The 15,354-nt window shown below is 42.7% G+C and overlaps 1 protein-coding gene across 1 annotated transcript in view; it reads right to left on the reverse strand.

Moving 5' to 3' along the window:
* Nucleotides 1–15,354, reverse strand: part of LOC122402979 (low-density lipoprotein receptor-related protein 2) — a 44,136-nt gene that overhangs the window by 2,164 nt on the left and 26,618 nt on the right. Inside the window, exons 9-21 of the mRNA XM_043406232.1 lie at nt 11,943–15,296; nt 10,059–11,859; nt 9,240–9,807; nt 8,828–9,071; nt 7,109–7,716; nt 6,591–6,883; nt 5,794–6,311; nt 4,088–4,325; nt 3,760–4,014; nt 3,187–3,693; nt 2,347–2,723; nt 1,614–2,221; nt 1,387–1,486 (exon numbers count right to left, since the gene is read on the reverse strand). Of these exons, the coding sequence (XP_043262167.1) occupies nt 1,387–1,486; nt 1,614–2,221; nt 2,347–2,723; nt 3,187–3,693; nt 3,760–4,014; nt 4,088–4,325; nt 5,794–6,311; nt 6,591–6,883; nt 7,109–7,716; nt 8,828–9,071; nt 9,240–9,807; nt 10,059–11,859; nt 11,943–15,296 (9,471 nt within the window). The remainder of the gene's footprint in view (nt 1–1,386; nt 1,487–1,613; nt 2,222–2,346; nt 2,724–3,186; nt 3,694–3,759; nt 4,015–4,087; nt 4,326–5,793; nt 6,312–6,590; nt 6,884–7,108; nt 7,717–8,827; nt 9,072–9,239; nt 9,808–10,058; nt 11,860–11,942; nt 15,297–15,354) is intronic.

The following is a 15,354-nucleotide window of genomic DNA, read 5'->3' on the forward strand; positions in this document are numbered from 1 at the left end:
AAGATTTCCTAGTAGGCCCAGCCTTAGATGAGTGGGAATCCCACTCAGCAGTAATGGACTTTCGTGGAAATTTTGGTCATGCGCACTGGAATTTTCCCTTGTGGGATTCCTTTCTGCGCATGCGTAAACTGACGTCACAGCTACATGTCGTCCGCTACCATAGATGTATCTTTAGCGCGAAAAGAGGTGCATGTAAGGGGCCTGTTGGGAATTCCAACATTTTATTAGCGGACACTTCAATTAGTTTAAATTAAGGTGTAAGACCACTTTAAAAACCTGAAATAAAGCGTTTTCTTGCGATTTTTTTTTGGATGGATGGAAAAATAAGAGAATAATAATATTCAAGAATGTTATTAACCATGTCGTTAAGCGTGTAAAAAAAAATATTTATTCAAAAATAGTAGCCAGAGAAATACGTAAGGGATCTTCGATAAGTTAATTTTACCATTATTTATTGACAAATGATTGCCCCATGTTTTGTATAAAATTAACTTATCGAAGATCCCCTAGATATTTCTCTAGCTATACTCATGTAAATTAAGAGAAAATTTTTTGTTTTTTTCCAGATTCAAATTTGAGTCAGTTACACTGCGTGCTGCAGAGCGCCTCAAATTCAAAACACCTCGCGAGAATGACTCCAGCGTCGTCATTTTGCAGTATTTTTCAATAAAAATTTTTTTTTACACGCTTAACGACATGGTTAACACTAGAACTACCAAACCAGTCAAAATGACCCATTCGTAATTTCTAATAAAACTTGTAAAAAATTTACTCGACTGAATTTTTGAAAATTTATCGTAATTTTCTATAAGAGAATATATAAACACTTATTTCCATTGCATATATTTCTTCGCGTATCTATCGTTTCAATTTCTTTGGTACAAATAAACACACTATAATTGTCGGTAGTTCTAGTGTTATAATAACATTCTTGAATATTATTATATCTTCTTACTTTTCCCATTCATCCTTCCTGGGATCCAACGGTACCCTAAATTCTAAGTTATGTCTATACGGCAGTGAGGACTGTAGCGCTCGCTCCAGTGCGCATGATCACAAAATTCCCACAAAAGTCAATCACTGCCTAGCAGGCTCTGCCTTAGATGAGTGGGATATTGGGAAGTCAGTCGAAGAATATACATATAACAACCGAGGGGTCGGTCGAGCGCTTGTGAGAGCAAGAACCCCCCTGGTGGAGAGCATGGGAGGCGACGCCACACTTTTTCCCCAAAGAAACATTACAAAACTATCCTCCGAAGTAATTAAAACAAGAGTTTTTTGCATTTCCTGAAAGCTAACTTCTTGTTTCTCCAATATTTTGTTAAAAAAGCTTTTAACCTCATGTTCATTTTCCAAAGAATCATAGAGTAAACAATATTAGCGTACCATTCTTTCGTGAGCAGGTGCTCCAAACTCGACGTTGCTACCCTGTCTGAAAGACACGCTTTGAGCACCAGTTAAACTGCCAAGACCTCCAGGCTTTCCACTGCAAACAACATTTTAAAACTGTTAATCGTAAAGCTTACTTACGGACTAATGTCTTTAGAATACTCGTCGCGCAAGCACAACTTCTGCGAGTAAAGAATAGGTGTTGTCACAACTGGAATACTCACAACGGTCGCTTCTTTAGCACCATGATGACAGCAGCAGCTCCAAGGAGGACCAGAACAGAGATTACTATGGGAATAACTATAGCTGCCGTGGCGTTCCCAGACCTGGTGGCCATTAAACCAGTTTCGCAATGTTCTCCATGGAAGTAAGCTGGACAAGAACACAGTAATTTGTTTCCATCCTCAGTTTCCTGGCACAGACCCCCGTTTCTGCAAGGACAAATCCTAGGCGCAGGCAAAGGTCTTTCGTTTGTAGCGTCACAGTGTCTCTCGTTCGATAAAGGAGAGGTTCTCTGCTGAAGCGGCCCGATGGTATCTGAACAGAGACATCGATTTCCTCCGGGAATAGGCACGCAGAGATGCGTACACTGATCATCATGGCAAACATTTCGCAGAGTGGTGTTGTATCGCAGCTGGTGGTAGACTCTGACCCCTCCAGGGGTAGGAATATTCTTCACAATACTTTGGGGAACGCCTCTGCCAAATTTGTCTTGACGGATCAGCTCACCAGTATGTCTAGTCGTCCAGTAGAGACTACTTTCGAAAACGTCCAGTGATACTGGGTGCTTCAGGCTATCACCTTTCAATAATACCTTGCGGTTCGAACCATCCTACGGAAGTGAATTGATGGTATTAGTATTGGGAAGCAGGAGTTTCATGTGGAAAGTGGGAAAGGATTTTTAATTTTCAAAAAGGAGCACTATGAATTTCCAAAAAGAGCAACTTGTTTAGTTACCTGTTCAATAGATTCGATGGTGTTAAGTTTGCTATCAGCCCAATAAATGACATGATTCATCGAATAATCTATAGCAAGTGCAATGGGTTGTTCAATTCGTTCCGTGACCAGTTGTTTCCTCTTATCGCCATCCATCCAAGCGATTTCAATTTTGGGCTGACTGCCAACATCTGTCCAAATGGCTCTGCCAAGCTCCGGGTCCAAAACAATAGAAGTTGGAATCTCCAAACCTGTCGTCACCAAACTTCTAAGGTACCTTCCATCAGCTTTTGAAACCATCACTCGACCCAACGGTGTTCTTCCCGACGAATCGATTTCGGTCCAGTAAAGATTCCCTGAGATCCAGTCCACTGCTAAACTCGTGGGAGTTGCTGCGCCTGTGAAAGAACCATTATTATATCAAAACTATTAAATTCCTTTCTTATAGTCTCTGGGCCATCAAATTAGAACCGTTTAACATTTGTCGTTAAAAATTTACCAAATACAGAGGTTGAAACAAATATTTGGCAAAAATTGACTCCAATACCATTCAATTCTTCTAATTTGAGATGTTTATTCTCTTTCAATTCTCTATCGTCAACATCACATATCATATTAATAGTGCAACGTTACAGTTATGAAACCAAAATCCTTGCGTGTTAATTTGATGATCGGAGACTTTATTGCAAATTAAGTTCTTGGAAAGTATTAACCATAGTGAAACCCTTCTCCATCCGTCGTTAAAATATAGAAGGATCCTTTCAACTTGACGGATAAAAACAAACCACCTTGTTTTTCAAGGAAGAGTCACAACGAATGATATTTTTCTTAATACTAATGATAAACAATAAATAAACTTACTCTTAATGTTGAGATCTTGCGCGTATCCAATCTTGACCTGTCCACCTCTAGCATTTAACATGTACGACCTCTTGATGGAATGATCGTGGCTATCGATCCAAAACACGTACTCAGCCCTGGGATCGAAATCGACAGCCTGAACTCTTTTCTCGTTTGCTACGACTTCCAGCTCATCCTTCTTCTGGAGATCGTACGCTCTGATCTCTGGCCCATTCGCGAACAGAATCATGGCTTCGCCGTCCTGAACTTTGCAGACTCCACTGCGGTTGTCAGAGAGTTCGAAACCTTTTCTACATGAACAGGAATAGGTTCCATTTAGGTTAGTGCACAGTTGGGAACATTGGTGTTGTCCGGTGGAGCATTCGTTTATATCTTCGCAGTGCTTTCTATTGTCGGATGAGATTATGTAACCAGGATAGCAGGCACAGATGTAACCTCCATCGGTGATGTTGTGACAATAGTGCGAACAGCCGCCTTTGTTGCTGTCCAAACACGGCTTGTTATGATCTGCGAGAAATTGAAGTTGTTCAAGAGTACACTCCTAGCATAACATCTAACAGAATGAATACTTACGGCATCCAAGTTCGTCAGAGGAGTCTCCGCAGTCGTCAGCAAAGTCGCATAACTTGGATCTCTCGATGCACTTCTTATTAGCGCAAGTATACTCAAGTATAGGATCGCAAAGTCGAACCCTGGACGCACACATAGTAATATTGTTTTCATCTGATCCATCGCCACAATTATCCACTCCGTCGCATAACTGGTATTTGGCGATGCACTTGTGGTTCGCACAATGGAACCTCCTTGTCGTGTCACATTTGAATTTGGCTGGGGGAATATTCCATTAAAGTTAGATGTTTTTCGTTCTATTTTATATGGAAAGTAAGAAAGGCAATCTTACCACACATGGCTGGGTTTTCATCAGAACCGTCACCACAATCGTCGCTCCCGTCACAAATGTCCATCAGGTATACGCAGAGATTGTTATCGCACTGGAACCTAGACTGTGGACAGTACCTTCCGCCTGGATATTTCGGTTGACATCCAATCTCATCGCTCATGTCTCTACAGTCTCGTGTTCCATCACAACGTAGGTAGGATGCTATACAGTGACCACTTGCACATTGGAACGTATAGTTCTGCAATCAAACAACATTTATACTTTGAGAAAGCCCAACAGTCACAGATACAAGACTTAGATGAAAGGTTTATATCTCTGCGAACAGTTTTTGGATGAAATCTAAATTCTAAGAACATTCGAAAAGTTGTCCCTATTGAGAATAGTCGTGTTCCGTAAATTATAAAATATAATGTAAAGCAGTATGCGCAGTAGACGAGTGCGCATACAGCTCGGCGACTGGGTGTGTGAGTGGGAGACCGAGGAATCCCCGAGCGAAGCGCGCATTTGAAAAGACGTAATAGCAGAAACGTGGTATAAAAAGTTACTTCGGAGAGCCGTTAAAATGTAAAGCGTTTATGAATATCAATATCTAAACAACAGAGAACATTGATTTAATTATACACGAATCTTAACAGTTCCTTAATCACATCAAGTGAGAAAAACTCCATAAAAATGGTCCAAGATTTAAACAACCATAACTCCTGCAATAGTCAATGGATTTCATTGAAATTTAGTAAGGAAGTAGAGCTCGTGGATACTTACAAAAAAGTATTAAAACACATTTCCGTACGGCGTTAAACAAATTTAGTAAAAATGAAAAACGAATTCTTAAGAAAAATCGACAGGAGTTAGGTGCCTAAATTTTTCAGAGAAATTGAAAAGTTTCCAATTATTTTGAGAAATTATTTTTGGATGCGGAGGTCAATTACAATCATTTTTGGTGAATAGAAATAACGGCTGTTAGAAATAAAGCATTTCTGCACCACCTAGAGTTCTTCTGACTTACTACTATTGCACTGTGTACCTTTTGTCTGTAACGACGCTTCGTGCTTTTTAAGTGTGTGTTACTGAGAGGAAGTTGAGTTTTGCTTAACCCCAAAATTTCCACAGGTTATGGGCCTAGCACGCTTCCACTGCCCCCTGTGAAAATTTGGGGGTTCAAGACTCGACTTCTTCTCAGTAACACACATTTAATGAGCACGTGGCTTCGTTACAGACAAAAGGTACACAGTACAATAGTAGTAAATCAGAAGAACTCTAGGTGGCGCAGAAACAAATGGCGCTTTATTTCTAACAGAGGCCAATTACAATCATTTTTGGTGAATAGACGTACCCCCGAAATCCTACGCTCTTTTGAGAAAAACATTCTTTATAGAAATGTAACCTGTTGGTAATGTCTCCAGTGACATGAAAATGACAATGTGGCTCTAGAGACCCAAAAAAATACATCAAATGTAAGGTCTACTCCTATACCTTGTCTATGATTCTATTCCTCGTTTTTATCACTTGATATGTAGGTATAGTCCAATTATTCGGCATATTTGATTTTCTGGCATTGCCCCAGTCCCGAATACGCCGTATAATCGGAATTTAACTGTACTATTGTAAATGAAATATACTATTTTACTTGATACAAAGTATTCCATTCTACCCAACCTTGTAGAGTTAAAGTTTGTGGTATTATACAATTAAAAATGGTGTAATACCTTGCACACAAACTTCTGACACCCAATCTCGTCGCTGTTGTCCCCACAGTCGTCTTCATTGTCACACCTCCACCTGGAGGCAATGCATTTTCCATTGTCACACCGGAACTCGGACTCCGAGCACTCTCTATAACGGTCCTTGCACATGGCCTCGGCTTCGTCGCTGCCGTCACCGCAGTCATCAGCAAAATCACAGAGCCACTGCTTGGGCACGCACCTATTGTTCGCACACTTGAAGTCCATTTTAGGGTCGCACTTAGGGCAATTCTCGGGTCGTTCGTCGGACCCATCGCGACAGTCGTCCTTCCCGTCGCAGAACAGCCATTTGGGGATACAGCGGTAATTCGCGTGACCTGGGCATCGTTCCCAGCCGATGGTGCAATTCCTCTGGCGACACATGTACGCCGGCTCGTCGCTGTCGTCGCCACAATCGTTGTCCGAATCACACATCCAGACTTTCTGGATGCATCTACCGTTTTTACAGGTGAATTCTGTGTCTGGATCGCATGGTCTATTATCTGGGCCAAAATATGGATCGATTAGAAGGTAAATCCGTGATTCATAGAACGTGAAAACTGAATCAAACGCAGAAACTTAGATCAGGCTTAATTTAGTTATGGTAACGGCGCGACAGCTGTGACTGCAGCATTTAACACTCCAGGTTTATGGTTTAATTGCAATAATTATGTACAAAAAGAGACGGTTATTCAAGCCACAAACCTGGATGCCTGAATAACTTTCAATATATTATAAAACAGATTTTGCATCGTGACGATAGTAAATAAAACAGCATTTACGACAAATTGCAGGGTCTTCGTCACTTCCATCCTTGCAGTCGGCGTCTCCGTCGCATTTCCAAGATTCGTGGATGCATCTTCCGTTGGATTTGCACTTGAATTCCAGTTCTCCACAGTCCAACGAGCAATTAGCTTCGTCACTCTTATCGCTGCAGTCAATAGCGCCGTCGCAGACGGCTACACTGGGTCTGCAATTTCCATTCGCGCACTGGAAAACGCTGGGACGACAAAGACGCGGTGGACAACTAATTGGCTCATCGGAACCATCCTTACAATCCTTTTCCCCATCGCATCTATGAAATATAAGATTCTTTATTAATATATATTTCTTATTTCAGGGATTATGGTACTGGGATAGCTATGATTAAGGTCCAATAACTTGGAATTTTAGTTCATGATACAGAGAATTTCCAATGAAAATCTTCAAATATAGATATATTTTGAATGAATCGGTGAAAGTTGGACTTTAATCTTCAAGACAAAGTTCTTAATTTAAATATATCAAAGAAGATACTTACTGCCAGTACCACGGAATGCATTTTTCATCCGGAGGTCCACATCGATGCTGGCCATTGGTGCAGTTAGCACTGCAAGTCTTTCCATCTTTCTCCAGCACAAATTGGTTAGGACATTTGCACTTATACGACGTCATTTCTGGTTGTCCGTAGTCCTCTAACAAATAAGAACTCGCAGGCGGTGATATCAAACACAGATGAGAGCAACCGCCATTGTTTTTTATACAAGGATTGTTGTAAGGCAGCTGGCGTAGAGGATGAAAGACGTGAATGTCGTATGGCCTGTGCGTAGTGTTGCGGAGGACTCTTAAATTGGCTCCGGAGAACTTCTCCGCTCTGCTGATGGCCTTCAGGTTCCAATCGGTCCAGAAGATGAAGTCGTCGAAGACTGTGATGGCGAAAACGTGTGGCACTGAGGCTCCGGTGAGGATTTTATGTCGATTGTGGCCTTCTAAATCTGCAAATGCTATGTAATCCAGGTGAGCGTCTGCCCAGAAGATCCTGTCAGTAAAGTAGTCGATAGTCAAAGCATTTGGCCAAGCGATTCCATCCTCGAGAGTCAGGATCCTTGTAAAATTGCTTCCGTCCATTCCCATCTTGCCTATGTACGCCTGAGAAATTTCAATCGTCTATCAAAACGCTGCCATTTTTCTAATATTCAATAACGAAAGGTTCGATTTCATCTAATTTGATTCAGTTTACTTTTCATTTGGTAACAATTGATAAGTAACTAAAGAATACGATCTTCCCATCGAAATGTATTTCTCAATCGTTCTAACAATCTCTTCATAATACAAATATATGTATAAAGGAAACTTCAAATTTACCTCTGTTCAGTGACAAGTAGTTTATATCCGCGAGGCTTAGTTTGGATTACTCATTTGTACACCTAATATATACTTAAACTTTGAAAGTTTATAATTTAATCTCAGGAAAATAGTCATCAGTAAATTAACAAACAGTAGTTCACTACAAGCCGAGAAACACAAACGCTGTTTTCGCCACTAGTTGGCGCCACAAATCAAAAAATAAATATACAGGGTGTTCGGCCAACCCTGGGAAAAATTTTAATGGAAGATTCTAGAGGTCAAAATAAGACGAAAATCAAGAATACCAATTTGTTGATGGAAACTTCGTTAAAAAGTTATTAACAATTAAATTAAAATATTTCAAGTCGTTTTGGAAAAATTATTATCGGTTGCGGGGGTCAATTGCAATCATTTTTGGTGAATAGACATACCTCCGAAACCCTACCCACTTTCTAGGAAAAAATTCGAGAAGATGTGAAATTTTTCGACGGAAAAAAATAATTTCAAGTCGTTTTGGAAAAATTATTTTCGGTTGCGGGGGTCAATTACAATCATTTTTGGTGAATAGGCATACCACCGAAATCTTGCGCATTTTCGAGAAAAAAATTCAGTACCGGCGGAATTTTAAACGTTAATAATTTTTTAACAAAGCCTCCATCAACAAATTGGTATTCTTGATTTTCGTCTTATTTTGGCCTCTAGAATCTCCCATTAAAATTTTTCCCAGGGGTGGCCGAACACCCTGTATGCTTGATACCCAGGGATCGTTAATTCGCATTTTTCTCGAGTCATAATATTGTTTAGAACGAAAGAAACCTTATAGCAATACATAGAAAATTGTAGACTACTTAGGAACACTGTTGAAATGAACAGAATTATCTCATATGTTATAATATTCTGTGAATATTGTTACCTGAAGATACCAAGAAGTGAAATATAGATATCCGGTGCCAGGATGAACAACAATGGCCCGTGGATCAGCTATTCCAGTGAGTAGAGTTTTTCTATTAGTTCCGTTAAGTTCTGCTACGTCCAAATGTTTAGCATGTCGGTCCAGCCAGTACAACTTGCGACCAATCCAATCAACAGCTATTCCTTCTAACCCGAGACTATCGTGTCCGATAATTGCTTCTTTCTCTCCTCCAGCGATCGGTGCCCTAAAAGAAATCTCTGCATCAAAATTAAGAATTCCAATTCTGATTGACAGTTATTATTGGAAGCAATCTTGATAATTATAGTTCTCGCTAGATCTTAAGCTTCTTTTTGCTAAAGCAAATCTCCTAAATAACAAAAAAAAACCATTGTAATCGGTAACAATAATTCACCTAAAGATGGTTTTGGCAGTAACGTCGCAAAAATAGAGCATCTGTTCCGTGTAATCAGAGTCCAGAGCAACGACGTTGATTAGATCCTGATGCATCAGACTATAATTAGAGGCATCAATGGACATGTTTCTGACGTAATACTTGTTGGTGAAGATGATCCAGGGCTTCAAGTTGTCTCTCCTTTTACAAGTGTGCTCGTCAGGCGCCCGTTCGTACCATAACAAATTGCATTTGCAATAGTAGCTTCCTGGAGTATTTTCACACTGCTGGCTGCAAACCTCCACCGTTTCCGTACACTCGTCGATATCCTCGCAAGCTTTTCCGTCGCTCAGGAGCTTGTAACCAGGATTACACTCGCAATAGTAGCCTGTGGGAGTGTCCACGCATTTGTGACCACATTGGTTCAATTCTACTCTGGCGCACTCATCCACATTGCAGTGGGGGGGCTCGTCGCTCTCGTCGGAGCAGTCGGGTTCCTTGTTGCAGACCAGACGCTGATCTATACAGTTTCCGTTGGCGCACATGAACTCTCCAGGGTTTGGACAGGTTGTGTTCTTTGCTTTTGAAGCTGTTGGAGAAAAAATATTCGTTAATACTGGGGTTTTAGAACTTTCGATACTAAATTAAACATTAAGGGTGGGCCATTTGAGGGTAAGAGTTGAGAAGAGGACTCTGGGTAAAAATTCTCTCCCAAAATCCCTTCACTAAACCTCAAACATTCAAAAGCATCCGTTTGTAAAACAGTCTCCAGAATCCTCCGTCATATCTCCAACCCATTCCCTCGACCTTCAAACCCCCACGAATCTCTGCAAAACTTACGACATCCATCTTCGTCCGAATGATCACCACAGTCGTCCTGCCCATCGCATCTAAACTGCTTCCTGACACACTTAAAATTATGACAAGTGAACTCCTGTTCACTGCAAGGCTTATACCTAGAGTTACAGAATTTCCCTTCGTCGCTTCCATCTCCACAGTCGTTATCATGATCACAGAGCCAATTCTTATTCAAACACCTGCCGTTATCACACGTGAACTGTTCCTCGGAGCAAGGCGTAGGCGTTGGACAGTGCAACAAAGTCACATTCTCATCGGCAGCGTCTACGCAATCAGGTTCCCCGTCACACAGCCATTTCTTAGGAATACACTGAGCTCTGTTCCACACTTTATTCGCAACGCAAGTGAACTCAGTCTCCTCGTCACACTTTCTGTCATTGCATTGATGCCTTTCATCCTCGTCAGAGTAATCGGAACAGTCATTATCTCCATCGCAAATATAAATTCTAGGTATACAATTGCCATTATCACAAGTAAAAAGATCTCCAAAACAGGTTCTGCCCTCAGACTGGCAATAACCCGCAGGTTCGTCGCTTCCATCCAAACAATCGTCATCTCCATCGCAGTACCAAGTCGCTGGGATGCATCTATGATTAGAACACCTAATACTGTTCTGTGGACAAGTTCTGTGAGCACAGTGGAGCGGGTTTTCGTCACTGTTATCCCCGCAGTCGTTGTCCCCGTCACATAGCCAGTAAGGCTCCACGCAAATGTTAGTCTTATCGCATTTAAGATGGTTAGGAGGGCAAGTGGTGGTTCTTGGACATCTTTCGAGGGTTTCGTCCGAAGTAACATTGTCCTTACAGTCGTTAATTCCATTACAGACTTGTGACTTTGGGATACAGCGGTAATTCGCGCAAGTAAACTCCCCTGCAGCACAGGGAGGGTAAACACAACCTTCTTCGTCGCTTCCGTCTCGACAATCGTTCTCATGATCACATTTCCACCTTTTGAAGATGCATCTGCCATTGTTGCACCTGAACTCGTTAGAGCTACATGAATGGTAAGAACAGTAATTAGGATCCTCGTCCGACCTGTCTCCGCAATCATCATCACTGTCACAGGCCCACATTCTAGAGATACAATGCCCATTTCTACAAGCAAATTTAGTGGAATCGCAGGTCACATTTTTTGGGACGCACATTCTGTCTTCGTTTACCAGTCTGCTATTGTCGTCACATTTGCATTCTACGGAGTTGTTTACCCCAGGGTGACAGGACTGATCGCAGCCACCATTGGAAATGTTGCAAGGATTTATTTCGCAACGTTGTCTACCTGGGGAATAAATGTGTAAATCTCTAGGGGAATCTTCTAGGCGTTTTACTAGTTCCACTTTATTGGCTCCTGTGTGTTTTTCTGCTCGATAAACGCCCCTTAGTTGAAGGTCTGTCCAGTAGATGTGTTCTCTAAAGACGGTTATGGCAAATGGGTAGATTGTAGCGCTAACTAGGACCTGGCGGTCGGTTCCATCGAGTTGGGAACGTTCTATCTTTTCGCGGACGGCGTCCGTCCAGTAGAGCATCCGATCCTCGTAGTCTATGGCCAGGCCACTGGGTTGGGAGAGGTCTTTGTCCACTATTGGGGTTTTCAAAGAACCCGCCATGGTGGTTTTAAAGATTTTTCCAGAGGTCCCGAAACGGCCCCAGTCGGTAAAGTAAAGGGACCCGTTGCAAGGATCCACCACTATGGCTCTAGGTCTGTCTACTCGGGCGATCATCACTAGGTTAGAACCGTCTATGTCCATTGCGTAGATGCTGTTGTTGGAGGAGTCTGTCCAATAGACCTGTGTTCGGGAAGAATGTGTTGATTTAGTATATGAGAAAAAGAGATAGAATTGTTTAAAAAAAGTTGTTTAATATCCTTCACCTTCTTCTGTGTCCAGTCGTACGAAATCCCCTCCGGATTTATCCCCTTGCTGATCAGCGTATGGATCTCTGAAGTTGAAGGTTCATCCGCTTGCAACCAGGCAATCTTCGCCCAAGGTCTAATTTGCGTAAACAGTAGTTTCTTATCCTGGTAATCGAAGTCCACGCCTACCACGTTCGTCAAATTTCCCACAGAAACAAAAGGAATACTAGTATTCTTTGGATCCAGGCTTATAGATCTAATTTCCGTTCTTGTGGCGAACACCAGGAACTCGTCCACATTCTCACAACTCTTCCCATCCTCCCCGAGCCTGCCTACGGCGCAGTCGCACCAGGATTCCACCATATTATCTCTAGGCATGGCAAAACAGAGCTGGGAGCATCCCCCGTTCTTCAAACAGGGATTCCCCAAATCTTCCGGCTGGTTTTCCCCGTCAAACACTATAATATCTCTAACATTTACTAAATTGGACTTGACGGTAATTGATCGACTATTATTGGCCAGTTTGGCAGCCTTGAAAACAGTGGCTAAATTCCTATCCACCCAATAAACTTCGTTTCTGAAAACGGTAACTGCCATGGGATTGGGTAGATTTCTTCTGATGATTTCCCTATTTCCTCCAGTATAGGAGACTTTCTGGATATTATCTTGGATAGAATCTACCCAATAAACATCGTGGGTGGCGAAATCTATAGTAATATCCCTAGGAGCGCTGATCCCAGAGGTAACTATGGGTACCCAGTTGCTCCCGTTCAAATAAGCCTTCCCCAATTTAGGATACTGTCCATAATCTATCCAATAAAGGATCCGTTTGATGGGGTTCACAGCCAATTCCCTAGGAGAGTCCATGGTTTTTTTTACTAGAACTTTCCTGTAACTTCCGTCGAGTCTACACACTTCCACATAGTTATCGTGTGGGAAAACGTTGGTGAAATAAAGGTTACCAGCTACCCAATCCACAGCCAATCCCCTGATTCCGTTAGAACCGATTCCTTGTTCTACAATGTGCTGGAGCTCAGTTCCATTAGGCCTTATTCTGAAAATTCCGTTTAGACCTCCTCTAGTGAACTCCACCCAGTAGATCCAGGTTTGTGCGTAGTGGAAGTCCACGCTAAGAATGTGGTGACCGGGTCCGGTGATTGGAACCATAGCTTCCTTGGAATCTTTCAAACTATAACCTCTGACCACATCAAGCTGAGCCACCACTGCGAACGACTTAAAAGGCTCGCAGGATGTGTCGCTCACTTTGTGGTACTCCATTCCACACGCGCACACTCTGGTCCCCCCCGAGGCTGGCAAACAAATCTGTTCACAACCGCCATTGTTGACAAAACAGGGATGATCACCAGTAATTCTTTTCTTGTAAATGGTTAGGGTCTTCAATTCCGAATCGTTGTCGACTATTTGTGTAGGATTTAGGCCCTCTGGAAGGTCCACCCTTTCTATTTTATCGTATTGTGGGTCCAGAAGATAGAGTTTTGATTCGTGGACAGCCAGAGCTTTGGGGGAGGCTATGTTCTCGGAAACTATGGTCCTCCGATTCTTCCCATCTGTGGAAATGGCCACGATTAGGGCAGGATACAAAGAACTGAAGTAAATAGTCTTGCTAGGGATGTCTATAGTGATTGCTTCCGGTTTTTCCACGTTTTTCACCAAGATCATCGGGTGGGAGCCGTCCATGTTGACCCTAGCAACTTTAGCTGGGATTCCAAAGCTACCCTCGTCCACCCAGAACACGTGACCCTCAAGTGGGTCCACGCATAGAGCCTTGGGCCTCGCCACTGAGGTCTTATTCCCATCGTTGGCCAAAACTATAGTCCTGAATCTAATCTTTCCATCTACTTTTATAGCCTCGATGTTGTTAGCAAATTTATTCCCTATGAAGAGGTTTCTTCCTAGCCAATCGAACGCCATGGCGGATGGGGCACCCACAATTCCACTGTCCCCACTCGGGCTGGGAAATTCTGTTTTGTTTCCACCGGTATAAGGCGACGTGTAAATTGTTCCATTCTCGTCGTCGTCGTCCCTAGTCTGTAGCCAATAGATAATCCTCTCTTTCCTGTCGTAATCTATAAATTTGCCACCCTCTACTCCCACGACTGGCGTTATAAAACCTGTTTTACTGCTCCCTGGTGTTAGAGAGACGTCCACAATTTGGGAACCCCGGAGGACCATCAAATATGGCGTCTCTTCTTCCAAGCAATGCCCACTAGGAAGCAGCCTGAAACCCACTTGACACTTGCAGCTGTAACCCTGCTGATTGGACGGAGATAATAGGCAGAGGTGAGCGCAGGTGGTGTTGGCACAGGGGTTGGGCGTGATTGGTTGCAAAACTGGATGATGCACGTGGATGGACAGAGGCTGGGATATCAAATGGGAGACCACCGTCTGATTTGCACCGTAAAATTTATGAACAGACAAAACTCTGTTTAGTTGTCTATCAGTCCAATACATGGTGTCTTCGAATAGAGTCAAAGAATGCGGATGGAGAAGATAGTGAGAACTAGCTAGGACCTGGATCCGTTTGCTTCCATCGTAGAGGCAAGTGTCAATGAAATCCAATTTACTATCCGCGAAATATATTCTTTTATTTGCTATATCTAGGGCCAGACCGTTGGGCCAGTAGATTTTTGTGTGGATTATGATAGATCTGTTAGTACCGTCCATTCCAATTCTTTCTATTCTAGGGTTTTCGCCCCAGTCCGTCCAGAAGAGCCAGCGGGCCCCAGGACTGGGATCCAAACACATCCCCCTAGGTTGAGTTATGTTTTCTTTGACAAGAATCATGCGACTCGCGCCAGTTTCTTTAGCAACTTCGATGGTGTTTAGTTTGGAATCGAGCCAGTAGAGGTTTTGTCCTATCCAATCGTAGGCCAGGCCTTCAACCAGGTCCAATCCAGTGGATATTACGTCCTGTGGGTCGCTGCCCCTGTCCAATCTAGAGATTTTCTTCAATTTCATGTCAGACCAGAAGATAGTGCCTGTATGCATGTTACTAGCCGTCGCCACGACATTTTCTACGTTTATCGGAACTCTTTCTAAAGCCTGGTCTTGTAGATCTGCGACTAGAATTGTGTGTCTGTTGGAGATTATTAGAAATGCTGCACTGTGGTTGAAAGCTTTGCAGGTGTGCTTGTCTTTTTCTAGACTGTAACCGTCCTCACAGTTGCAATAGTAGCCGCCTTTGATGTTCACGCAGATTTGAGAGCATTTTCCTGGGGGATCACACTCATTTAGGTCCTGGCAATTGTAACCGTCTTTGCTGAGCTCCTCGCCAGGGGGGCAGGTACACTGCTTACCCATAGGCGTCTGCATGCAACCGTTGCTGCAGTAGCCGCCTCGGTATTTACACTCCTGGAAATGAAGGGCTGAGGTTAATTGAGATGTTTAAGAGTTTCAGGGGTGGAAAAAG

The sequence above is a fragment of the Colletes gigas genome, unplaced genomic scaffold, assembly GCF_013123115.1.
Source record: "Colletes gigas isolate AHSC1104 unplaced genomic scaffold, ASM1312311v1 Colletes_gigas_Sc00043, whole genome shotgun sequence".
NCBI classification, from domain to species: Eukaryota; Metazoa; Arthropoda; class Insecta; order Hymenoptera; family Colletidae; genus Colletes; species Colletes gigas.